Source organism: Megascapheus bottae, chromosome 4, assembly GCF_031878675.1.
Source record: "Megascapheus bottae isolate mThoBot1 chromosome 4, mThoBot2.hap1, whole genome shotgun sequence".
NCBI lineage: Eukaryota > Metazoa > Chordata > Mammalia > Rodentia > Geomyidae > Megascapheus > Megascapheus bottae.
This window is the reverse complement of record NC_143512.1, coordinates 81860149-81887459: the sequence shown is the minus strand read 5'-3', so window position 1 is coordinate 81887459 and position 27311 is coordinate 81860149. Positions and strand designations below refer to the sequence as shown.

Sequence of the window (27311 nt, the reverse complement as noted above, 5' to 3'; positions counted from 1 at the left end):
GCAGATATCTGAGAGGCCTGGTACAGAGGTGTGGACCTGGATCTGGCTTCCAGTTCTCCCTGCTGCCAAGCTCTGGGCAGGTCTGGGCAATGGAGCTGAGCTGTCTGGTCTGCCCAGGCAGGAGACCTTTGTCCTTCCACAGGGCCTAGGCTTCCTGGGCTGAGCTGTTCTGTCCTCTGCAAAGCTTTGTAAGATTCTTTCTTTCTCATGCCAGCCTCTCCTCCATCCCCTGCCCGTTAGCTTCTCTCTCCTCAGTCTACAGTGTTAAGCTTGTTGTTTAGACAACCTACATCCTGCTTTTTCTCCTTTTTCCTGTTGCCTACTTATCTGTTGGTTTGTTGCTATGAGAGCCTAGACTCAAATTACAATGCTCTGAGTTTCTATTAGTCACTTAAATGATCAAAGTCGGTGCCACTACTCAATTGTGTTTAATGCCAGTGAATGACAATAGATCTGTGTACTTCCTGATTGATTTAAGATAAATAATCAAGTGTTCAATATTACCATTAAGTATTCATTAATTTAATACAACTGGAGATGCCAGTCTTACCAGGAGTTGCTCCACTTTTATCATTAATGTGACAATAAGTAATATGTATACAGAGGCCTGGAAAACTCACTATGCTAGAGGAGTGGCAGTCATTTTTTGTGGTCATTCTGTAATAGTGGATATGAATCACCTAGCCTATGTCAGGAAATAACCTTTAATCTGAAAACCATGAAGTGAATAAATTCTCCAAGTCTTCTGGGTGAGAACTTTGGTGTCTGTAACCTGGAGTCTCTGTTCACCTTTCTGAAATGACAAGGATGTCGCAAACAACTGCCCCATATTTGAATGGAGTGCCACAGGCACTAAGTTCTTGTAGTCGTTGTATTTTCTGATTGTTCAGTAAACTGTTGCATAGATGGTTCACAACTTAGCTTTCTTGTTATGTGTTCTAATGGCTACTCTGCCCATGGACCATCTTTGTTGAAATGATAGATGTATATTCTTTCTGGACAAATTAGCATCCTCCATACCAACTATAGGAAATTGAACTAACCTTAATGAAGACCTGACACACCAAATCGAGAGTATAACTGAAATGCGAGCCAGCCTAGACTCTCTTTAGAAAATGGGAGAAGCAGGCGTTTCCTCTCGGCTGAAGCAGCACCCACTCCAGGGAAGGTCTGCACATTAATTGACACCATGAGCCAGGGGCTGTTGTCTGCCCCCCAAGTCAGGCTGGAGTCGGTGTGTGGAAGAAGCTCAGTCACCAAGGATAGGCAGAACTGCATGCTCGATGCTCACTGCTTGTGAAAGGGGAAGCGAGGCGGCTCATGGAGGTGCAAAGCCCCACAGAGGAGAAGGGGGAGAGGGAGGAAGGGAGGGAGGGTGACAGGGAGAGAACAGGATAGGTACACAGACAGATGATGGAGAAAAATGCCATTTTCATACAATGCAACTGGCTCCAGGCTACGGATTGCCTTCTTGTAGACTGACAACACACAAGTCTGAAAGCCTGAGCGACTTCTCCGCCTGGCTTGTGGGAACCTTGTGACATCCAGGCAGGGGGGCCTCACTAGCCCAGCTACCCCCGGAGGGGGGGTGCTGTCCTTCTGTGATGGGCAGGGGCCCATCATAGGGATGCTCCTGTGTCACCTGAAGCCATGTCAGGTCCACCGCTGGCTCTCCTCCACACCCCACACAACCCGTTCCAAGTGAGAGGGCTTTTCTGGTTCGTGAACAGGACAGTATGTGTTAGAACAATGTGAGGGGGAATTTGGCTTTCATGTAAATATGAGCAAACATTTAAAAATGTCTTTTTGGCAGTGTATTTGGAGAAAAAAAATTGCCTGTCTACATGTGGTAAAAATAAATACCAGAGCAGAGGAGGAGGGGTGTTTTTAATCATGTGTAGTTGGAATCACATATAATTGATTATGAGCATTGTTTTTTCCATTTTCAGAATGTGAATTATTTAAAATTTCTATTTGTGTACAAGGGGCTGTTGTATGTGTTGTGTATGTGTGTTGCTAGACTTCTTACCATCGTTATAATTAATCTAACAAACAACCCCTGCATGCAACCCTTTTTGCATTTGTTTGTCTTTAACTTATTATCCGTGCTTCCATGCTGCATCCTCTCCACCAAGGCCTTCTGTGTGGACTCAGCCGAGAGAGATGATGCTTAATTATTTACATCATAGGAGGCAGTAAGCCATGTCAACACAACACCCGAGTCAGTAAATGGGTGACTATATTTCTACAATATCAGTAACCACTGCCTTTTAAAAACTAGTCTATTTAAGTACACTCCACAGCATGAACACAATTGTTTTCATTAACGGGCACTATCTTAAATGACATCAACATGGGCTTCATCTCCTCATAATGGTATAGCTATGTACAGTGTAACTGTAAATTAAAAAAATATTGGGCCAAGAACATAGCCTAGTGGTAGAGTGTTTGCCTAGCGTGTGTGAAGCCCTGCATTCGATTCCCTGGTACCATATACATAGAAAAAGCCGGTAGTGGTGCTGTGGCTCAAGTGGTGGGGCTCTAGCCTTGAGAAAGCCTAAGGACAGTGCTCAGGTCCTGAGTTCAAGCCCCAGGACTAGCAAAAAATCATATTTTACCATGAATGCTTAATCATATAATTTGCAAATACTACAGGCAAACTGCCCCTATGGAAGACTCTTACCGATCTCTGAACAACAGTCATCTAGCGAAGTGCAGTCCGTGCTCCCTCATTTCCTTGTATTCGCTATTTATACTCCACTGTGCCTCTTTTTGAAGATAATCCAAACCATGACATTAACACAGCCATTCAAGAAGCTCTGCCGTCATCTAGACTTGCAAGCCCTATGCCACCACTGTTGTTCAGGACATTCATGTCTCTGCTTAGCTTGAGTGAGTCTGTGTGAGAGGTGGACAGGAGATGGCTTGGCAGGGAGGGTGAGGGTCTGCGTGGGGACTCGTGGTGTCGTTTTGTTTTGTTCTTTTGATTTTTCTCTTTGAAACCTCCACTCTCTAGCAGGACAAGATGCCTATTGTTTCTTTACCTCTGTGTCCTCTTGTAACAGAATGAATATTACTGTAGGTTGGACTTCTTATGGAAGAACAAGTTCAAAAAAGAGCGGGAGGAGATAGAAACGATGGAGAACCTGAATCGAGTGCTGCTGGAGAATGTGCTTCCGGCCCACGTGGCAGAGCATTTCCTGGCCAGAAGCCTAAAAAACGAGGTCAGAGAGGAGGACGAGGGTTGGCTGGCAGGCCATGAGCTGGGGGCAGAGGGATGGGCAGGGGGAGACATCACGACTTTGACCAGGAGGAGGTTTGGATGCGGTGGCACTTTGTACAGTGTGACAGGTGGCCTTAGTCTGACTGGTGGCCAGTTGGACGTACTGAATGACAGTCACCTTTTAAAGCCTCAACAAGGACCTGAGTCATTTATAGACGTTGTTTCCAGTACTTTTTCCCCAGTCATGGATGCCTTCTTTCACTACGTGGCTCTACCATGTGTCATAGCAGAGAGCATCTGTCTTCCAAGGAGGGGGGAGGAATATTTTCCTCCAATGCTAATAATTGGATCCACTCATAAAAGTGGGCAAAGCCTCTCCAGAAGGTGTCACGTGCAGGCAGCGCAGAGAGGAAAGGATGTGTGATAGACTGGACTGGTCCAGCCTGACCCGAATACTGAGGTGATAGAGACCAGAGCAGAGCCTCTGCCCCAGTGCATAGGCAGTTAAGGACTTTGGCGGGACAAAGTGAGGACTTTCTCATGAGCATGGAATCAGTCCTGTGTTGTCTCTTCTCATCAAGTCAAGTGGGTCTTGTCCATGGTCTCCTTGTCCCATCTGCTGAGGATATCAGGGTCTATTCACCACACTCCATGGAGGAACTTTCAAGAGATAGCTGTTCCTTCACTGGGGACACAGAGTCCCTAATGCACACCTGACCGAGACCAGCCCAAGCCCTGTAGGGACCTAACAAAACTCCTCTGGGTCTCCAAACTCAAGCTGAACAGATAGGTGCATGTTCTGTAACAGCCATGACAGCCATGACCTCAGCAGTGTGTGAGTGTCCTTAGAATGTACTGTGTAGACACTGGACAGAGTTGGGACGTTTAAAACAGAGTCCTGAGGTCACCACTGCTGTGAGATGTTGTGTGTTCTGCCACATTAATGCAGAACTTCCATCAGCTCGTGTTCTCTATGTTACTGAACGTTCTTGTAGGCCAGAATAAGTATTGAGGATGTGGCCACTCAAAGAAATCCAGTTTGAGTCTAAACTAAACACATAAGAGTGCATAAACCATGGCATACTCTGCTCCTGGCTTCTGTGAAAAAAATTGCTATGCCATTAGACTTCCTGTTCTCCCTTGACTTTGGTGCTGAGTGGAAGGATCCATTTCCTCAATCCTGTGGTACACTGCGAAGCTCATGCCTCTGCTGCATGTGAGTCTGAGGCTGGCTGGCTACTGTGTGGGAGCCTGGCTTTTCAGGCTCTCTTTGCTCTCTTAAAACTTCCTGAAGCTTCTTCATCAGTGCTTCACTGTCCTGGCTAGGCCAGCCCCACAAGCCCACCATTCGGTCTGCAGACCACTTGCCTTATCTGTAGCTGGAAAACAATAGCATAAGGTTCAAAGTACACAAGTCCCATGGAGGGCTCAGAGAAGTGCCCACCTGTCACGAAATTATCCTGCTTTTTCTTGGCATCATCTTCATTCCCCAGTGGTCCCTTGGCAATGGTCAAAAGATAGTGGATACATTTAGGGAGTAGAAAATGTGTGTTAGCCCCTTCTTCAATGGAGCTGGAGAGTGTGCTTACTTGAAAATGTCAGCTTAGACATTTTAAACTAAAATGGGCTAATAGTAGCTATCTCATCTCTGTTTCCCTGACTTGCTGGCTTGAGTCAGCAGTTCTGGCAGCTGTCCTTAGCAATTACATGTGTCATGGGCTGTCCACCATGAATACAAATGCACACACAGTTCCTTGGGGAGAAGCACAGGACAGGTCTACTGCACAAGCGCTCAGCAGTGCTGGCAGGGGATAGACTGAACAGTTCTTCCTTCTGTTGTTCATGTAGTAGAAGGCGTTGAAGGTTGATGGGCCCTACCAATAAGAGCATGACATGAGTTTACTTTTCCTGGAAGCTGTTGTGACCTTCAGTTGGGTTGCCATGGCCCCGATACATTTATGAGACCAGAGAAGGCAATTCACAGTCCCTTCAAGAGGCCAGCAGCCACTGGAGGTATCGTCCTTTTCAAGCGTCCCTGTCAAGGGATTCCTCTCTGAGTGTCCCACAGGGGAGCACTCACACATGGTATCTGTGGAGAGTGGGTTCCCTGGCCTGCCAGTCTCTCAGGAAGCACCAGCCACTCACAGGAGCGAGGATCCCTCTACCCTGAGCTCAATCGTCTTGTTTGCCACTCTCTTCCTCGTGGACTGAATATTTCCCATGTTGCACTGCAACATGATGGTTCTCCATCAGGGGCTTGATAAGGCAGTGCCAGCGGGAGGGCCAGCCTTCCAAACCTCGGAGCAGACCCCCAGCCCACCTTTTCTTTTTGAAACTTCAACTGAATCCGAAGGTGTCACTCTGGAGCGGTATTGTTATGGGAACACCTTGAAATGGTGTGTGCAAGAGGTTGCAGTTTCACTCAAATCTATGATGAAGAGCTATTAGTCTATTTCTACATGAAGTCAACAGTGACCTGTGTGAATGCTCCCAGGATCTCATGCTACAGAGATGAGTGGCCTGACGACTTCCATTTGCTCTTTCTGGTGTAATTAAAAACTATTTGATGAGTTTTATCCTCTCCTTTTACCACACACATACACACACGTGCACACACACACACACACACACACACACAGAGGGGTAGACTCATGAAAATTCTCATACAAAGAATGTAGCTATAGCAGTATATTGTAGCACAATACCATCATCTGAGAAATGATACCAGGCCAGATTTTAATCCCTGGTAGCTGTGGAAGGTCGGGATGAGGATGGGAAAGTTGAAGGGGAGGATGTCTTCTCTTCACATGGGGTAGAATTGGGAATTGACATCTGCTGTTGAGATGCTTCACTGCCTCCTTGGTGACATTGCCTGGAGAGGCCAGAGACAGGGCTGGGAAAGGGTCAGTGGGCCCTTGAGTGGTTTATTTATTGTCTACACAACAAGCATTTGCAGCTGGAGGAGGGGGGAGGTCTAAGTTAGAAGGATTTCCTGGAGCTCAGCTCTTCTTTTTCTCCTGGCAGGAATTATACCACCAATCCTATGAGTGTGTCTGTGTCATGTTTGCCTCTATTCCGGACTTCAAGGAGTTCTACACGGAATCAGACGTGAACAAGGAGGGCTTGGAATGTCTTCGGCTCTTGAATGAGATCATTGCTGACTTTGACGATGTAGGTACAAGGGTAACCGGGAAAGGCAGGTGAAGGCCCAGTCCCCCAGTATGTAATTCGTGCACACTTGAAGTTGGTTGATATCTTCGTGCAGGTCCTTTGGCTTAATGTTTTGGTCATTCAAGTTAAATCTGTGGGCTAATTTGGGGGAGACAGAAGTATTCCATTGCAGAAACTGATATGATAGAGACAGCAACAGAATCCATTTCCATTTCCCTAATACATCTTTTAGAAAAGCTTGACCTTCAGGGAAAGTACATGTCCATCCCTTCATATATTAAAATAGAATGAGTCTCTTTATTACAGTAGATTATTGGCATACCTACACATACTTCAAGGTCAGGCATCAACTTAAGCTTTGTGTGAATGATATATGCTTTATTATTGGCAAGGCAATGCATCATTTTTAGAAGGGAGAAAGTATATATTTTAGAATTTGAAATAAGTATCATTTTTCATGCTCACTATTCTGTCTACAGAGAATAATGTGTTCTGTTTTGTGATAAAAGCACACCGCTGGTTGGCGCATGTGTATTGTTCTTATCAACAGTTTGCAATGGAGAAAGAAAATGTCATCATGTGTTCAGCATGACCCCTAGAATTGAAATACAGGGGTGAGGGTCTGAAACACAATGGCATCAGGCTAAATGTCTCATGGGTTCCGTGCATTTTTTCCCTACTACTGTCCTCATCGTGAGGCTGGATCTAGAAATTCGTGGGCAAGTTGGGACAACCAAAGATTTCTACTTTCTGCCCTGTGCATAATGGAAAACAAAATCACATTTGCTTTAATGTGCAAATAGAATGAAGTCCCCAGTACTTATGGGTAATTAACAGGGGTATGGGGACCGTGAGATAATAGGGAATATATGAAATTGGGGTGTATTCAGCTAACTTAAGTTCTTTGTCATATAATTCTGGAAAAATAAATACTCCTCTGAAAATCGGAGTGCCAAGAAGGGGCAAGAGAATGCTTCTGGCCTTCAGTTAATGCTGTTAATATGGCCCCTTCCTTTGTGAGCTCTTCTAGAATCTTCCAAACTCTCCTCCCATCCTCACCCCTTCCCTGCATCTTCTGGATTTTACATGACAGTTATCCCACCCCAAAGCCTAAGGAAATGTGTCAGAGAAGAATCAAAGGGAAATCTGGTAACTGGGTACCCAACCAGAAGTCTTAGGTTGGGGTCGATGGGAAAATCTTTCTTCACCATTCTTCTCTCCGAGGACTGGAGGCAAAACCAATCCCCAGCACTCTCACTTTGTCACAAATCACTTAGCCATGAGGGAAAGGCATCCCTCGTGGAATCATAGTTTTGTATTGATGCTTTTCAAGCACAGGATCAGGAAATTTATATGAGGCCATCAAGTCACAATTTATTCTGACGCTTTCAGCAGCCAAGCTTGAGAGGTAATTTGTGTTCACTCAAAGTAAATCATTGCCTCTCTTTTCCTCCGAGGCCACAGTGGCTCTCTATGAAATGCACGAAGCTTTTGCTCCCAGCCACCCCCGATGTGGGTGGGTGGTGACACCAGCTGAGTCATATCCGCCTCCAGGGCAGGGTGGACGGCGAGAGTCTGCAGAGCGCCTGGCTGGTGGTCAGTGTCAGCTATGCAACTCATGGCTGTCCTTGCCTTGCAGCTGCTGTCGAAGCCAAAGTTCAGCGGGGTGGAGAAGATCAAGACGATTGGCAGCACATACATGGCAGCCACCGGCCTGAGCGCCGTGCCCAGCCAGGAGCATGCCCAGGTAGGCACAAAGTTCTCTGGTCCCAGCACTGAGCTGTCCACGAGCCTTCCTGGAACCACAAGAGTTGTGTGAGGAAAGGCCCACACATTCTTCTAACCTTGAGTGACCATACTCTTGTGAGACCAAAAGTGAATTCTTTTTTTTTACAATCTCTAAGACACTGTAAACTTCAATTAAAATAACAAGTTACCTAATTTTTTATTTTCTAAAATTTTATTTTTTTATTGTCAAGATAATGTATAGCGGGGTTACAGTTACATTCACCAGATAGTAGGTGCATTTCTTCTCACACATTGATACCCCTCCTCATGTTATTGTCCTCATTTCCCTCCAACCCCTCCCAATCATCCTGTTTTCCCCCCTTCCCTTTCCTATTTCAAATAAACATATATACAATATACCAGGTACCAAAGTCAGATACAGTGACAATATGAGATTAACCAAAGGGCAACAAAGGAGAAGAGAAATAACATGGTACATTAAGAGCAACAATCACACAAGATAAAACTTTTGTTTCCATATCCTAGAGATCCTTTCAATTAATCGCATCCTATATGACCTTATGTATCTAGGTTTTGAGCTGAATCCTCTGCTAGGAGAGTCCTAGATGTGCACTAATTATTACAAATGAGGGAAACCATTGAACCTATGTTCCTTTGAGTCTGGCTTACATCACTTAGTATGACTTTTTCCAAGTCTTTCCATTTCCTTGTAAATGAGGCAATGTCATTCTTTCTGATGGCAGCATGGAATTCCATTATGTGTAAATACCACATCTTGTTGATCCATTCATCTACTGAGGGGCATCTGGGTTGGTTCCATATCTTTTCTATGGTAAATAGTGCTACAATGAACATCGTTGTGCAAGTGGATTTAGTATGTCCTTGTTTCTGGATGATTGGGTAAATGCCAAGTAGTGGAATTGCTCGGTCATAGGGGAGCTCTATGTTTAGTCTTTTGAGGAACCATTATACTGCTTTGCATGGTGGTTGAATGAGTTTGCACTCCCACCAACAGTGTAGCAGTGATCCCTCCTGGCCACATCCCCTCCAGCATCTGTTGTTATTGGTTTTCTTGATCCTGGCCATTCAAACTGGAGTGAGGTGGAATCTTAGAGTTGTTTTGATTTGCATTTCTTTTATGGTCAGAGATGTCGAGTATTTCTTCATGGATCTTATTCTTATTTCTTCTTTAGAGAAGTCTCTCTTTAAGTCTTTGGCCCATCTTTTAATGGGATGGTTGTTACTTTGGAGATTAGTTTTGGAGAGATTCAATTTTTTGAGCTGTTGATATATTTTAGATATGAGGCCTTTGTCTGTTGGATGGTTAGTGAAGACCTTCTCACACGCTGTGGGCTTTGTTTAACTTGCTCGCTACATCCTTTGCCATACAGAAGCTCTGCAGTTTACTGCAGTCCCATTTGTCCAAACTTTCTTTAATTTGTTGTGTTTTGGGGTCTTTATTAAGAAAGTTTCAACCTGTGCCAAGGAGACCTAGTGTATCTCCTATTCCTTCTTGTAAAGTTTTCAGGGTATTTGCTTTTACCTCAAGGTCTTTGATCCATTTGGAATTAATCCTGATGCAGGGTGACATAGAAAGATCCAACTTCAGTTTTCTGCAGGTGCTTAACCAGTTCTGCCAGCACCACTTGTTGAAGAAGCTGTCTTTCTTCCCTTCTATTTTTTGGCTCCCTTGTGGAAGATTAGGTGGCCATAGGTCTGGGGGTTGATTTCTGGGTCTCCAGTTCTATTCCATTGGTCCTCAGGCCTGTTCTTGTGCTGTATGGGGCTGCGTAGGTTTCATGATTGCTGTTCTTTCTTCATAAGGTTAACGTGTTGAAAAATTACAGGAGAAAACGTCATGTAGAGATTTTAATGTGCTACATTTTAAATATTTTATTTATACCAGTACTAGAACTGATTATAATTTTACTTTCTTGACTTTTTATAGAAACAAACTTGCACTTTTTCATGGGCTTTAGTGTTATCATAGGAACTGAACCACTAAAGATTTGACATGAAAACATGAATGTACAGTCTTTTCTTTTTACCTCAAGCTCACGGCTGCTCAGAGGATAAGGTGAGGAGAAGAAGAAAGGGAAGAGAGGGGAAGAGAGAGGAAGACAGGGAGGATAAAGGGAAAGGATGGGAGGGAGAGGATGGAAGGACAGGGGAGGGCTGAGAGGGAAGGGAGGGCAAGATCCTCGTAGGCACCCTCTCCATCCCGCCAGACCCTGGCTTATGGCCTCAGTGAATCTCAGCCACACCTTTACAAGCTGGGTCTCAAGGCAGTCTCATGGGAAGCAGAGGCTTCAAGTCATGGTGGATAGAGAGCTGTAGAAAGGAATTATTTGGCTCCCAACATGGCATTTACTTAAAATGCCATTGCTTTAGTTCACCCTAGACATTTTTCAGCAATATATCAGAGTTTTTAAATACTGAGTTAAGATACCATTTCATTTTTAGTTCTGTGTTTATTGCCATCATAAAGGTGATGTACGGAGGGGTTATCGTTATTTGTCAGGTAACAAGTACGTTTCCTTTTGGACAATGTCCCCCTCCCCTCGAGATACCATTTCTTAAGATTGGTGAGCTCCGAGCATCCTGATGTCTTCTTCTGGAAGTGAGGGCCACACTGGCCTCCCCCCGCCCTGGTGGGACCACCTGCCATGGCCAGCCCCCGTGGAAGGCCCCGGGCATCATTCTCCCTTCTCCTGTGGAGGGCAGGACAGACCACACCTGCTCTCTAGCCCGTGGGGTCCGCCTGCTCGTCCACACCAGACCTGCTCTCCCGGGTCTTTCAGAGGAGTCCCAGGCCTTTTTTCTTCTCTCCACCGTCCATACACTGAGACCCAGCCTTGGCCCACTGCCTCTCCATTCCTACCTCACCACAAAGTCCACGGTGGATCCAGAACTGCTTGCATGCTCCAGACAGTGCCTGTCCCTGTCCGACCCGGGACCTCCTCACACAGCTGCACATCAGCTTGCCCTGGATCCCCCCGGCTGCCCTTCTCCCGTGAAGGAACATGTCACATTCTTTCTCAGACTGTCCACTGCATCAGGGTTGCACTCGAAGCTTTTTCCATCTCCTCTGTTTCTGTGACCCTGGTGGCCATCATCAGCCACTGGCCAGGTCACTGAGCTACCGTGGATGTCACTCGCAGCTCCCTGTGAGCACAGATTTCTCCAAGTCCCTCTACTTGTCCTCCCGACTCCTGACTCAACAAATAAGCTCTGGTACTGAGCCTCAAGCACCCGCTAATGGTCCATCTCTCCCTGCACTTCCGGTCCCAACCTTAACACACCCCTGTGACCACTCTGCCCTCCTTCTGTTCTGTCCACCTGCTGGTCCAGAACCCGCAGGCACCTCTGGTGGCATGGGTTACTGGCCACGTCCATGGATCCCTAAGCCCACTGTGTCCCTGCGTGGAACAGGAGCTCCCTTCTGGCTAAATTCCACAGGTCATGCTGACATGACTGAAACCCCCTGTGGACGTCACCCATGAGCAGAGCCACAGCTTCCTAGAAGGGTGCCTGTGCCCACCCCGGAGAGCCATGCACCGCTGTGCCCTTGTGTCCAGATCTCTGCTCTTCCTCTCCCACTTCCATTTTCCACCTTTATCACAAGCCTAATTGTTGGGTCATAAAGGCCTTGAACCTTTTATGAAGAAACATAACTGGTCCACAGTAGTCTTGAAGAGCCAGAGCTTCAGGACAGTGTCGCAGAAGGACAGGTGCAGGGGTCTCTGCAGGTGGTCTCTGGCTCCACCTTGCCTCCTCCTCTTCTCCTCCGTCCATCCACCCATTGCCTTCCCTTTCTGCCATCCTCTTCCCTGTGACCAAGAAGAGTGAGTCAGTCACACTTTTCCAAGGAGATTAAAAAGAACATGACTTTCAAAATAGCATAAGACAGCTATTATTTTTTGTAGCCAAGGTTTCCGCATCTCAGTTTCATGTTTATAAAAATGATCCTGGGTCTCATTCCCTAATGCCATTGAGAAGGTTAGCACTTTATGTTCAAAATACTTAGCAGACTCCATAGTCTCAGCAGGCAGTACAGTTGCTCACAGTAATAATATGGTGGAGGTTTAGATTTGTTTTGCTCACCTGTGCCATTGCTTGTCCAATAGAACAGAGATAAATGACATATCACATCCTCATAGCTCTGTGGGGAAACTATTTGTGATTACAGGGTTTGGTGAGACTCATGGTGCAGTGGACATTTTCTAAAAGTAAAGTTCATCACATCTGACGGGGAAACAGCATGCTCGACAAATGTCTTGCTAATTTAGGAACTTTCATAAGAGGTGTCACTTTTGCTTTTTGTAACCCACCTGACATGAGCTTAAGACTTTGTTTCTTCATTTACCAGCAAATCAAATCCTCACTTTGATCACGGAAGCTATTCAGTCTGAAAAAATACGTAGAGTTTCCAAAGAATCAATGGAATGTTCTTACATCCAAAAGGAGACAAAGTTTTCTGGATTGCAACTTTCTCAGAGGTAGCTCTGATGCATCATCCCCCAGCATTTCTCTATTTCTCATGTGCATGAGTGACATCTTCTCCACTAGAGATGGAGTTTTGGGGGACAGGGTTTCTTCACCTGACTCTGCTTTGCTTCATCTGCATTTTTTATATGTATCAGTGAATTCTAAGTGTAAGTGTAAAGGCAAGGTGATTAAAAGAAAGCGTTACATGTAGAAAGCAACCATGGTTTTTCAAAGTGGCAGGCTTCTGTCAGGAGATGGAATCCTGCATTGAGAGCAGGCTTGTGTCCCATGCTGGGTCACTCCATCCATGACCGATTAGAGCAGTAAATAAAAGAAAAAATTCTTCCACCACCATTACCCCCCCCCCCACCTTTCATTTCACCCTCAGGACTTGCTCTCTTCTGAGGTCTGAAGGCTTTCCCGGCCAACTCATTCACTTCCATAACCTTTAGATTTCACACAACAATATAGTAAACAGGTGGCTACAGGTATATTTTTTTGACCTGCAGAGTATTATGTGTTGTTTTCATTTTTGTTTTTTTTTTTCCTGTCCTGGGCTTGAATTCAGAGCCTAGAAGCTGTCATTTAGCTGTTTCGCTCAAGGCCAACTCTCTACCTTTCGAGCTACAGCTCCACGTCTGGCTTTTTGGAATTTACTGCCTAGGCAGGCTTTAAGCCAGATCTCAGCCTCCCGGCAAGCTAGACTTACAGGTCTAAGCCACCAGTGCCAGGCTGAGTATTATGATTTTTAAAAACTGAAAAGTGGCCATTTTCAATAAATTGGTGCGATAACTAACCTTATATTCCTTCCCGATGTTACCCACCAGCTAGAAGAGCAGCAGCAGCTCCATTTAGGCTTGGCATGTCCTCTCCAGGTTACCAGAGATCCTTCAGCCTCTCTGAGGCCTTCAGATCCCCCTGCTGAGCCTCTGAAGGAGGAAGAGGAAGTCCCTCCTTAATCTCCTAACCAGCCAATAGGGCAGGGGCAGAGGAAGTCTTTCCTTAATCCTCTAACCAGCAGATAGATAGGATTATCACTGACTATATCAATTCCATGAACAACTTTAATCACTTCCAAACTACCAAGAAGTTAGAAGTCAAAACCAAAAGGCTTCCATAAAATCTTTCATTCAAACCATGCTGTTCTGATCCCATTTCCGTAATGAGCTCTTACTCGTAGATGCAGATAGCTGAAAGGCCCTTTTCAGGGACAGTTGAGGAAGAAATGCCAGGAGTAAGGAAAGATGTGAGCATTTAGTCTGATTTTAGAAACATTTGGCATGGTTTATCTCTAATTATCTTATTGTAAAACACTTACCTAAGCATTGTTGAACATGCATTTATTTGTTTCCTTACTGTCTGTAATCAAGTTAAGCCCAGACATGGGTCTGTGGTCAGTCAAGGGAAATTACTAGTCCATCTCAACATGTCCGGCTCCACCCAGCTCTCCCTGGGTTTCCCCCTTGGAGATTGTGTGCGTGCCACATGTCAGTGCCATGCACGCACACAGGCACACAGGCACGCACACATGCGCACAGGGTCGGCAATCCCTGCTCACTGGCAGAACAAGGAGCAGCCGGCAGGTTCCCTCCACCTCCACCACTCCTGTATCCTGAGCTAGGAGCTTCTCCCTTCTGTGCTGGGAGTTCTGTTTAGCTGTGGGCAACCCCACAGGTGATTTCATTTCCTGCCGTGTCCAGCCCAGTACTTGCTGCTAGCTCCCTGTGGGGTTCGTAACCTAGAAATGAACGAGTTCACTGGCACAGGCAAGGCCCACACAGTGCTGGGCACAGTGGCAGAATTCAGCAGGCAGATGAGGAGGAAGCTGGGTGCCTTCCAAACCCTCCTCCTCCCTGCCGGCTCCCCAAGAGTGAGAGGCTGAAAGGGCTCTGGGGAACCAGTGGGGCTCTCCCCTTTCCTGGTAAGAACAGGGGGTCCTTCATTTCTCATCTGAAATAAAAGCGAGGACCCAGCTGCACATTTCTGTACAAACATCAGAGCTCCCATGGAGGGTCAACAGCACAGGAATGTCCTTCTGCTTCCATGCTGTTGACAGGAAACTGAGAAGGGAAAGAAAATGAGCCCCCCCACCCCGCCCCGCCTCCTCTCAGTACACACTGACATCTCAAAGACACGGGCAGCCCCAGACAGGAGTCATGTCAGAGCCATCCATCAGTGTGGATTGCCCCCTGGATGCAAATACAGAAAGTGCAGCCAGGCTCTCAGGGGCTCAGCTCTCCTTCTGTTATGGCTTGGTCAAGGGCAAACGTGCAGTCCCAGCCCCAGGTACTCCTGAGACAGGTGCTGAGAGATCAGGAAGCTAGCCCCTCACAATCCAGCCTTTTCTTTGCATGCCTTGGGCCCCTGAAATTCTGCCACCCTATATGTCCAGAGGTCAAAAGCTCCATCGAATCCTCTGAAGCCCTGAGCCAAAATACTCCCTCCCTTCTTGTGAGTTCTCCTGGGCATTTTGTCCCCTGTGCAGCAGCTGACTGGAGCTCCTCCTGATGCCTCTCTCCTAGATACTGCTCCAGGATACTATTGGCAAGCAAATTAGAGAAATCCAAAACACTAAATGAGTTGGACCAACTCATAAAATCACGTGGATAGCCCTGAAATGCATAGTGACAGCCCCATTTCACAAAGCTCAGGGAAGCTAAGGAATGAGGTCAAAGCTGTACACGTGAAGTGACGACAGACCCTTTGCTGAGCCCAACCGAGCTTGACCAGGAAACCTTCTCAGTGCTAAGGGTCAGCAGCTTGCAGCTCAGGAAGGATGAAGGTTGCCAGAGAACGGAGAGATCCACTCAGGTCTCCTGAAGTCCCTGCCTATGACCTTGGGGTTCTCCTAGATCACTTTCCTAGACCCCTCCTAGATCAACCAAGTGGCATTTCAACACCAGGGGTTTCCCAACACAGATGAGGACAACGAGCAGGCGTCTGGTGAATGCAAGGAAGGAGGGGCGGAGGGCCAATCTCCAAAGCTACAGCAGCTACTCTCACTTGGATTTTAAACCAGCAACATGCGTCTACTTTGAGCCGCCTTCCTTGTTGGAGAAACTTGCAAAGCAGGCAGTCTGTCTGTATCCCTGGACATCGGTGAACTATGTGGAGATGTCTGGCAGAAAGTATTTGAGTCATGGAAGAAAGAGCTGCCTCCTGCGGCCCTCGCGTATGAATCAAGAGCTGTGTGATAGAGACCTTTCCAAAAGAGCTGAATGCTTCTAGGGACAGAGCACCTGTTCCCTGAGGGTTCCCGAAGCCCAGGCACAGGGTTCACATAGGCGTTCAACCCCCTCTGGAAACTCAGTGCCTTCACTCTGTTGTGGTCGCCCCACACTCCAGCTTCAACCATTGCTTCCACTATTGGTCAATCATGTTTCAAGGAGACGAGCTTAGACCCTGCCCTTTGGTTTAGCAAAACCCAGGTGGTTTTTCCCTCCACCAATCTGCCCTGGCAGAACCCACGCTGGGGATCTTTGCCTCACGATTGAGATTCTCCATGCGGGGTTGAAAGTTTGTACCTCCTCAGGAGTCTCATGTTTCTCTCGGGCTGCACAGGCTTCGAGTACCAAGAGCTCCAGTCCCCAAAGGTTGTGAGATGAAAGTTATTAGTGGCCTGTGGAAGAAAGTCTGCTGTTCTTAAGAAATGACACTGCGTTTCCACTTTCTGCTCCTTAGTTCTGATTGATATCATCTGATTTTTCTCTCATTATTTTTAGGGAGTTAGGATTTATGGCAATAGTGTTCTGGAAAGCTATCATTCACCAGAAGCATGAAGAAATCTTTCTATTTCGATGGGAAATGGAACTCCTCTTGGCTACTCTTATTTATATCACTAAGTTCAGGGCTTCTTAACTGCAAGCAGTTTCCACCTAGCAGACCTTTGTCAGTGTATTTTTCATCATCACCAATAGAGGTGATCTCATTTAGTAGCTAGAGGCCAGGGGTGACACTAAACACTTTGTGATGCCCAAAACGGCCCCAGAACAAGGGTTATCCAGTATAAATGACAGTCGCCATGCCCGGGCTTGGAAACCTCTGCTTTCATTCTCCTCAGCGACACTAGTAAGCCTCACATCACTGCCCATACTCTCTTAGCTGTTGCTTTGCTTTCCCTGCCTCCCAGTTTCCTTCCGTCTGTCGTTTATTCCACTGTCTCTTTTTCTTTCTTCATCAGCTCATCGCCTCTAGGCTGCAGCTGGGGGCTGGTTTTGTTCTTCTTCCTTTGTAGAAGTTGATCCAGGTTACCCAGAGCTGCTTCTGCCCTAAGGTTTCCCTTGATCTTTGAGGGAGCACTCTTCAGAGCCTCCCTGAATTGTGCTCACCGCACATGGGAGCTGGTGTACATGCCCATGACCTTCACTATTCAGAGCTAAGAATGGGCAGATCATGGTTTGAGGGCAGCCCTGGAAGAAAAGGTAGCAGAAGAAACCTCTTTTCAACTGGTTGTGGGATGCAGCGGTAGATACTCGTCATCACACCCTGTCTAGAAGGCTGAAATCAGCACGCTCGAGGTTCCAGACCACTGAGGCAGAAGAATCCAAAAGACTCTCCACAGAGGGAAGCTGGACATGATGGCGTGTGCCTGTCACCAACAGCAGAAAGGCTAAAGCTGCCTGCTCAGGTTCAAGAAGAGATTGTATCCTAAACAGAACCAGTATAAACAGGGTTGAGGGGATGGCTCAGAGCTAATGCACCAGCCTAGCAAGCAGGAGGCTCTGAGTTCAAGCCCCAATTCTGCCTCCCCCAAAACTCACTCACCCCTGAAGGCACTGCTTGAGATGCTCAAGCCCCCATAGTGGGCTTCTCCTGACTTCTCTCCACTATTTTTCAGTGACTCTTAGAGTCTGACTCTCCTGTGACTCTGCAGAGGGCACCCCGTCCATCCCTTTAAGCCTGATTCCTGTCCTTCCCTTGAAGCCTTATCAATTTTGATGGCATATTAGCTATCCTTCTTCGGTGTTCACTCACCGATGAGCAAAGCTCAGTATCCACCTTCCAGCAAACCAGATCCATGCTTCCTTGGCCAGCCTATGTGTGGTCCCTCCGTGGGCATCAACAAAGTTCTTTTATGTCAGAGACTTTATTCTCCCACGGAAACACAGCTTAATCAAGCTCAGGCTCTTCCCTGGGCGAGCTCACAATCTAGTGAGCCAGACATACTGCAGAAGCTAAGATTGCAGAGCTAAAAAAAAAAAAAGATTCCCCTACCCAGGCCACGGGGACCCAGCAGGCGAAGGCTGACTTTGGTTCAAAAGGCCTTTGGATACCAAGACAGATCTCCACCCTGCGTTGTTAAAAATCAGAGGAGTGGTAACGTTCAGAGTATGTGAAATAGTGCATCATACGAATCGTGTATATATATATATATATATACATATATATATATGTATATATAGGCACACAAATTTTAGAGAATCTATTTTAAAACATAGAAATTAACAAAAGATGAAGTTCAGACATAAATATAATGGATTCTGCAAATGAATGATAACTATAAATTAATTTCATCAACTTGTAAACCAGACACAAATTCTCATTCTGTTAGAAACTTTGGACTTCTCTCCTTTAGTTTACTCACACTTTTGGGTCACAGAACTACAGGATACTCTGGGGGGAGTGAAGGCAGGATGTCATTAACCCTGTGTTCCTCTGTGGGTGGTTACTCTTGAGGCATCAGCCAGCCACATGCATGCCTCACAGTTCTGGCTGTCGGGAGGTCAAGGTGTCCGCTGCCTCATTTTCTCCTCTTTCCTTGGCCTGTAGTGGGTACCTCCTTGTACCCTCACATGGTCAACCTTCTGTGCATGCCTGTCTCCTCATCTCCCCTTCTTACAGGGAAGCCAGTTGAACTGCCTTGGGGACCACCCCCAGTGACTTCCTCCAAGGACCTCTTGGCAGACATTTGCCGATGTTCACTGGTCACATTCCAAGGAAGTGGGTTGGAAATCCATGTAGAACAGGGGTGAGGGGAGTCACCCAGGCCTCCTCACATTCCTTCTCAAGCCCTGGAAGGCATGGCGAGGGGCGTGGGCACTAGCAGATCATGAGGGACACAACAGCCACCAGAGGCAGGAAGCCTCAGTGTTGATGGTGGCGGCCAGCCACAGTTAAGGCAGGCAGTAGGCCAGGACACGAGCTCTCGTCTCCTGTCTTTTCTGGAGCTTCCACTGGTCAGATCCTAGTAGAAGCTAGGGTTACATTGGTACAACCTGTAGGGACCAGGAGCAGAGCCAGAGCCACCAGACAAAGGCGGGGACCAAGTGAGGGGGGCCAGACACCAAGTGAGCAGCCCCCAGTGCTCATAGTACCTGAGCCTGAACACTCCCCAGACCCTCGAGCCACAGCCCTCTGGAGGCTCAGGTCTGCCTTTGACCCTAATAAGGGGCTCAGACACAACATGTTCTTGAGACGAGATTTAATTCTTCCAAACCATCTTACAACCTGCAAGCCTTCCCTTCGGGCTTGAGCACAGATATCGGTGGTGGAGAACTGTCTTCCTGTTCGTGTCTCTCACCCCATCCATATGGGTTTCTTCTCTTCCAGGAGCCAGATCGGCAGTACATGCACATAGGTACCATGGTGGAGTTTGCGTTTGCCCTGGTAGCAAAACTGGATGCCATCAACAAACACTCCTTCAATGACTTCAAACTGCGCGTGGGTATGTGGGGCGAGGCGGTCGGACTCTGCGCTGTCATGAAGGCATGACATAAAGAAGAAAGTCCCAGGAGTTGAGAAAGACCCAGCGTAGTTATAGGTGTATCTTTAGGGTAGCGAGATCCAGTGGACGGGCCCGGGGATGTGATGGGCCCCTAAGCTCATCTGTGCAAATTTGGGGAGAAAATAGTACTTTGGGTTGCAGCTATGCTGTAAGCATATGGCTGGCTTCCTACCCAGGGGAACGTGGTTGGATCTCAATTCCTGTAGCTCACACCAGTCTAGCCAGAGTCACCGCTGCAGGGCCTGGAGTTGCTTACATCCTGTGAGTTATTGATTAGATGCTGTTTCATTATGTCATAGACCATTGCTCAGAAACTGCTACCAACTTTAAGGCAGCCAGATTTCGGTGTTCTTACCTACAAGCTCCCCACCAGACCTGTGCCCCATGTTGGATACAAGTTTTTGATTTTTCTTCCAGTCTTAGGGGGAAAAAAAGGACTTCCTGACTTCTGATAGTTCTTAACAAACTTTGAAGTTGCTTTTAAAGCATGTTTCATGATTACTTGCCTTTTATAACTTCTCGTTTAAAAAAAAAAGTGTGTGTTTTAAGCCGTCAGCTAGCACACAGCTGCCCTGTGATGTATGCGCAATTGCTTGCATGCATTCATGACTTCTAAGAACCTTCTTTGACAATTTTAGCGTCTTCTTGGCAATGTATTTTGCTTCCTGTGAAAGTCCACATCAGACCGGTTCTGTGACAAGTTCCATCTGTATGGTTTTAACTTTCTCATGCATACAGATTAGAACTTTTTGAAAAAGAAAAACACAAAGAAATCTAGATATTTAAAGCTAGTTTTTTCCTTTGCTGTACATGTTACCAGAACTTTAAAACCCAAGAATATTTCACACCTCGCCAATGTGATTAGCTTGCCTACATGTAAAATTGGTTTTCAACTCAGGTATATTTTCCTTTGAACACTGGCACCTCTGTGCACACTGCACCTGGCCCGGGACTGGACCAAGTACAGAAGGCGGGAGGCCAGGCATGCAGGTCCCATCCACAACACCCTGTCGCACACATTACACATGTCACCTTGGCCTAGAGTACTCTAAATTGTTAAATTGTGTGACCAAAACTGTCATACGAACCTGTGTGTTGATCCTTTTCCTGCTGCTATAACAAACTGCGTGAAGCTGGGTGACCATAAAGAATATGATTTGCTTGGTTTACCATTTTGGAGGCTTGAGCAGGGGCCCCACACACTTAGCCTAAGGTGAGGGCCTCAGGGTTCTGTCACAACATGCATGGGTACCTAGAGAGGCCAGAAACCAAAGAGGAGTGTAAGGGTCAGGCCTGCTCTTCTGTGATGTCTTCTTTCAAGGGCATTCAGCCTATGAGTTCCCTTCATCAGTCCCTTCTGGGGGCCACTCCACCAGGGACCTGGTGACACTGAGACATACCTCTTAGTGGTTCTGCCACCTACACCTCACCACACTGAGGACCATAATTTTGGCACAAGTGCCTTTGTGATCAGTGAAGCCATTTCCAACCTTCTTTTAATAAAAGCTTACTGCAAGGCAGAGCAACCTCTGTCGACACGCCTAGATGGTCCAAGATGAGCCTGCCCTGCCCTGTAGCCTGGGGCCAGTTCAATTCTTTGGTAGGCACAAAACCTACAATCTGGAACAGTGTTGTGACTTTCCAAATGCATGTGCTCCATAATGGATGGCTTCTTCTGTTCTGCTGGCTGAAACACTTACTTTCTCCTGGTCATTTTATAATTAATATATCTGTTCTCAGCCCATATATCAGTCCTAGATGGCTCCCCCAAATGCCTAACCCCGTGTTTAACTTGACCACAAATCACATACACTCTTGGGCTCTGTAGAGAGGGCCCCACTGCCAGGAATAGCCAGTCAAGGCTCTCCTCTAAAAAAGCAAAGCAGATTGTCCTTCTCACCTCCTTTATACCTGATTTTATAAAGTAATATTTAGGCCATGGCTAAAATCTATGGAAATTGGTCGAAGTAAACTACAGCTGTCAGAAATGCTCCATTTAATGAACACAGTTGGCTAATGGAGCAATGTGAGTGGCCTGGACACAGGAGAAATGTAAGAGAAGGGCTGGTGGGTCTCAGTGCCTCCATTTCTACAATCCTTTTTGCATCAACCCTGTAACAACAGTGGGAACGTGTGGTTAAATTGTGTTCTCAAGAGGAGAATTGACCTGGGCTTCCCTGCATGTAGACTCTTACCTGACTTTTAAAGCTTTATCTCCCATGTCAAGTGACATCTTCACAGGCCAACCCATGTTGCCAAACACTTGATACAAGTATAAAATGATTTCTATAATTGCAGTTGCTTAGAGAAACTGTGTAGGGGTGGCTGGAAATGTCTGATTACCTGGAGGAATAACAATGAAAATCCCACATACACCAAAATTCCAAGAAATCCACCATGTCTAAGCAAGAACAAGGGCAAACGGGTCAGTGAGCAGTAACTTTAGATTCCCAAAGCTTCTGGAGACTACATACCAGACACATGGGACAGGACAGTCCAGCTTCAAAGGAAGCAAGGCCCAATAGCAGAAACTGGCAGACATCCCCCAATTTGAATTCTATCAAGTTATTTTGTTTGTGTGTGTGTGTGTGTGTGTGTGTGTGTGTGTGTGTGTGTGTGTGTGTGTGTGTGCGTGTGCTGATACTGGGACTTGAACTCAGGGCCTGGGCACTGTTCTTCAGCTTTGGCACTCAACACTGGTGCTCTACTACTTGGGGCCACAGCTCCACTTTGGCTTTCTGGTAGTTAACTGGAGATAAGAGTCTCATGGACTTTCCTGCCCCAGCTGACTTTGAACAACAACCCTTAGATCTCAGCCTTCCAAGTGGCTCGGATCGCAGGCAGGAGCCCCCAGCTCCTGGCTCATCAAACTCGTTTACATCACACACTTTCAGGTGGAATTCCCCACTAACAGAAGCACAGACCGGGGGAGTCCACTGCAAAGCCATTCAACAGTGGGTATCACCACCGTGTTCTTCTTGAACCCCATAAACTGTCCAGTGAGATAGCATCAAAGCAACAAGATGTAAGTGGGTAAAAGCCACATGTGTGCACTGGAAGCGAGTGGTGGAAATGGTAAATTCTGATGGCAGGAACAGATGTGGAGCCATACCTGGCTTTGTGATGGCTCCTCCCTCTGGTTCTTCACCTGGAAAAAAGGGGTGGTGACAGCAGCATGGCCCGTGTCATCAGAATGTCCTGTCAGTTAGAGGACAGAGTGTGTGTGTACGACACTGAGACTCGCTCACAGACGCCAAGAACGCTGCTTGAGTGGTTAAGGATGTTGGCATGATGCTTGTCATTTTGCCAAAACGATGGCATCAACCCAAGTCCAACCATGGCAAAAATAGCAACTATGTATAGTGCCACTCAGCCCACCATGTAGAGTTAAAGTATGTTTGAAAGTTGGCCTTCAGAGTCGTGAACATGGCCTCGTGGCAGCGTGCTTGCCTAGCATACATGAAGCCCTGGGTTCAATTCCTCAGGTCCACATGCACAGAAAAAGGCACAATCGATGCTTGTGGCAGAGCCCTAGTCTTGAGCAAAAATGCTCAAGGACAGTACCCAAGCTCTGAGTTTAAGCCTCGGGATTGACCAAAAAAAAAAAATAAAAGTTGACATTAACTATGAGAGCACTGGAAAAGTTACATAAGATTTTATAGCAATAGTTTTCATTTTTTAAGGCATGCCAGTTTCCTGTTGTTAGAGAATGATGATACGTGGCTAGGTAAAGAGGAATCAAGATCACTCTCGAGGGAGAAGGGACAGACCACGTTGGAGGGACGGTCTGGGCTTTAGGGTTTCCTGAGTCCGGCGGTGTCTTGGTAGCGAGGGCTCAAGAGCGGCTGGGTCTTGGGACAGTAGCTGTAGCCCTGTCTTGACCCCGCTGTGCACTGTGGCAGGTATGAACCACGGGCCTGTGATCGCCGGGGTCATCGGAGCCCAGAAGCCGCAGTACGACATCTGGGGCAACACTGTCAACGTGGCCAGCAGGATGGACAGCACCGGTCTCCTGGACAAAATCCAGGTAAGGCGTCCCGCCCATCACCCTCTCCAGGCCCCATCCTCCTGCAACCCTCGAGGTGCAGAACAATCGTCCTGATCGTACTAAATTAAAATTTTAAAATAAACTGCAATTTCCTGAAACCTTTTGGCTGGGGACGTGGTAGTTTCTGTAGTACCTAGTAGCAGCAACAGAAACCAAACTCTTAAGAATACAAACGGGATTGCACTTGAGCAAACACATCCCCCCGCCCACCAGTGAAAAGCAGGGCTCTGTGACAGCTCGAGCATCACCTCCCCAGATTGGCCCTCCTCTCCTCGTCCTTCTCCTGCCCCAGCCTCTGGAAAAGGGTTCGCATGACACAGAGATCTGGAGCTAAAAAGCACATCTAACTTCTGACAATCCGAATTTCCTGAAAGGGGGAGATGCTGAGCCTGAAGACTGCCATGAGGGAAAATTTGGTTGACATAGACTAGCGGCACTGTAGTCACCTGCCATCGAGTTGAAGGCAAATGTCCTGAAAGTTCTGGGACCTATCCAAGGATAAAAGGGGAAAGAACCGACAAATGAGACAGAACTTGGGCCGGGAGTTTGGCCTAGTGGTAGAGTGCTTGCCTAGCATGCACGAAGACCCGGGTTCAATTCCTCGGTACCACATACATAGCAAAAAGCCGGAAGCGGTGCTGAGGCTCAAGTGGTAGAGTTCTAGCCTTGAGAAAGTCCAAGGACAGTGCTCAGGCCCTGAGCCTAAGCCCAGGACTGGCAAAAAAAAATGAGATAGAACTGCAACTGGAGAAAAATAGAATTATTTCATGTGACTATTCCCTTTGCTCATTTGCTTATTTAGATTTACATTCTGTCTTGCATGCTCATCTGTGAGAATATATGTGAGAATATAATTCCACAGGGTCAAAATGATAACCTGGATTCAGACTAAGTGCTTTTGGTGGTGAACTGTTCCACAAGAGCCCATTTTCTCATCCAGGCTCCCCATGGAGGGTAAGCCATCATTTTCTTAGCCCTGGAAATTGCTTGATTTTTTTTTTTAGATTGTTAGAGTTTTGCTCCCTCAACACTGAATTGAACATTATTGTCATTAAAAATAAAATAGCTCTTCTGGAATGCTCTTTCTTCCCATTCACTTCTCGGGAGCTTTGGAACTCTTCAGCCTTGTACTCGAGTGTGTTGCACTGACGTAGGTTCTGAACCATTCTCCACCTGTTCCCCTGGCCTGCAGGTCACGGAGGAGACCAGCCTCATCCTGCAGACTCTGGGCTACACGTGTACGTGTCGCGGAATCATCAACGTGAAAGGCAAGGGCGACCTGAAGACGTACTTTGTGAACACGGAGATGTCCCGGTCACTCTCTCAGAGCAATGTGGCCTCCTGAACGACTGCCCGCTTCAGGCTGGGAGAGGGGACTTTCTGCGAGTGCCTCACGCTCTCCGACTGCAATGTTTGTCCCTCGTTTTAATGTGTGTGTGTGTGTGTGTGTGTGTGTGTGTGTGTGTGTATGTGTGTGTGTGTGGTGTGTGTGCGTGCACACGCGCGTGTGCGCATGCGTGTGTCTGACCTTCTGGAGCCCTTGCGGATTAGTTCCCCTGACCCGGTGGCATCCCGGTTGGTGTCTGACGTGTGCCTAGACTGTCCTGCCACTTGCACTGTGCTTTCTCCTAAGCGAAAGGAGTAAAGGAACGCTCAGAGAAGAAAAGCATTCAAAGAACTGGCAAAGAGGAGTGAGGTGAAGCAAACTCAAATTCTTAAGGCAATAAAACTGGGGGGTGTATATTATCTTTGGGTGCATGTTCTTTTCTGGAAAATATGATAGCTCGCCAAAAGCATCCACTAGTCTGATATCTAAACACACAGTATTTGTGAGTAAGTCGGTTCTGTCACCACACATGGAGTCTGCCGCGTTTACCCTCCCTCTTGTCTCCTGCCAGTGCTCCCCTGGGGGCCTCTGAGGGGATCTCTGGCTCTTGTCACCTTGCTGTGCTGTGTCTCCTGGCGGCAGCAGGAGCCCATCTGTCCCCAGAGGTCGTCTTCACAGCCTAGGACCAGTTTTGTACCAAACTCGCCTCATGTTCTGACGCCATTTGTCTTTTGTAAGGTTAATTCATTAAAAGTTTTATGTACTTTGGTTTATAGTGCCCGTAGCTTTGATTTTCCTTTCTTCTTCCTCCTATGCTTGGCTCTGCAATGGAAAGGTTTGCTTTCTGTCATTCTCCCCACTGGTAATAGTTATTTCTGAAGCAGCCTTCTGGAAGTATGCTGAGATAGCCTTGAGTAATTCAAATTGGCTCACATCTGTGGCGCAGATAACTGTCTGCTCACTGGAAGGAGATGAGTTGGCGTCCAGTGCATCTCGTGGTCTGCTTTGAATTTTGCTATCTCCCGAGAATGCTTTCAAGGAAAAACAATAGTTTTAACAGTAAAGCTTCTTTATTGCTACAGAACTCCTGCTGTCTGCTCAGTGTTGTAGCGCTTTGTGGGGCTCCCGGGCTCAAGCCTGGAGGACCACTTGGGGACAGCTGTTTAAGGCTGGCAGTTCAGCAACTTGAACTGAGAGAAGCTGCTAAGACTGTCCAGCTGCCAACTGTACTGAGAAGACCTAAGAGCCTACACCTCTGATGTTTATGCATTTGTCAAGACAGAAGACCTGGAAGAAGCTTTTCTCATAAGTTTTCTAAAGTTTTGAGTCTCTCTTCTTCCCTTTCCCCCTTTCTTTCTTCCTTCCTTCCTTCCTTCCTTCCTTCCTTCCTTCCTTCCTTCCTCCCTTCCTTCCTTTTCTTCCTTCTTTCCTTCCCTCTGTCTTTCTTTCTCTTTGTACCAGTACTGGGACTTGAACTCAGGGCCCAGGCACTGCTCCTGAGCTCTTTCACTCTAAGCTGGCCCTCTGTTATTTGAGTCACTCCTCCACTTTAATCTTTCTGTTGGTTAACTGGAAATAATATTCTCATGGACTCTCCTGCCCATGGCTTTGACCCATGATCCTCAGATCTCAGCTTCCTCCGTAGCTAGGATTACAGGCATGTGCCATCAGCATCTGGCTTCTTGTCCTATTAATTTGAAGATAATATGTGTTGTTAAATGATGAAAATAGAGCAATTATACATATCAAATGGTTAAAAGAAAACCTCAGATAACAGAGTGAACAAAAGTGGGGAAGGGTTATTTTATTCTAGCTCAGAGCAGGCGCCTGAACCAAGTTGAGGGCCCAGATGAGCTTTGAAAAAGCAATTCATTAATGGAAAGTCAGACATAAAACGTCTCTAGTTGACCCAGACTTGGATTTTTACTAGCTGGACACCTTGGAATACATCTGTAATCTGTCTTAGTAGCACTTTTATCCTTGCAAACTGAAAGTATTTGAGGACTGAGAGCTCTTGACAGGTGCCGACCTTACCCTGGACAGTTTGCTCTCAGCACACACACCCAGATCGGTGCCATAACTGCCCTTTATTACCAAATGGGGATATGGCATGACTTTTCAACTTTCTTCCTTAGTCAGGAAAATTGTGGTCCTGTAATCACAGCTCAGCATTGACCTCAATACACCCAAAACTCCAAAAAGGTGTTGAAGCAAATTGCTCTAAGAGCATTTCTCTTCCTTCCAGCAAACCGGGCTGAGCGTTTCAGTAAGTTCAAACTCACTCAAAAATGGCCAGCAAAAGTGTGTGGCGCTTCCTCCAGACTCACATCCTAAGGGCCAAGTCACTTTAGCTCATCGGCCCCTGACCACCTCAGCTGAGTATTTCACCGTGTTCTCCCAAACAAGGCACCCATAGCAGCAACGAACATGGATCTGTGGTGGAGAGAATCCAAAAGGAGATTACCATCACGTTCTGACCAGTCTGTAGAACTAGAGATAATTGAATTCATTGTCAGCGTCTGCCTTGCAAAGCTCTGGACACGCGAGAGGCGCTCCACGTGAGAACCCAGCCAGAGGCATT

General features: G+C 46.8%; 1 protein-coding gene across 1 annotated transcript in view; it reads left to right on the top strand.

Moving 5' to 3' along the window:
• The window catches only part of Adcy2 (adenylate cyclase 2), a 221954-nt gene extending 196456 nt beyond the window's left edge, over window positions 1-25498 (top strand). Inside the window, exons 19-24 of the mRNA XM_090332144.1 lie at window positions 3066-3224; window positions 6248-6394; window positions 8034-8141; window positions 19181-19295; window positions 23258-23382; window positions 24596-25498. Of these exons, the coding sequence (XP_090188270.1) occupies window positions 3066-3224; window positions 6248-6394; window positions 8034-8141; window positions 19181-19295; window positions 23258-23382; window positions 24596-24748 (807 nt within the window). The 3' untranslated portion in view covers window positions 24749-25498. The remainder of the gene's footprint in view (window positions 1-3065; window positions 3225-6247; window positions 6395-8033; window positions 8142-19180; window positions 19296-23257; window positions 23383-24595) is intronic.
• Window positions 25499-27311: the final 1813 nt, after the last annotated feature.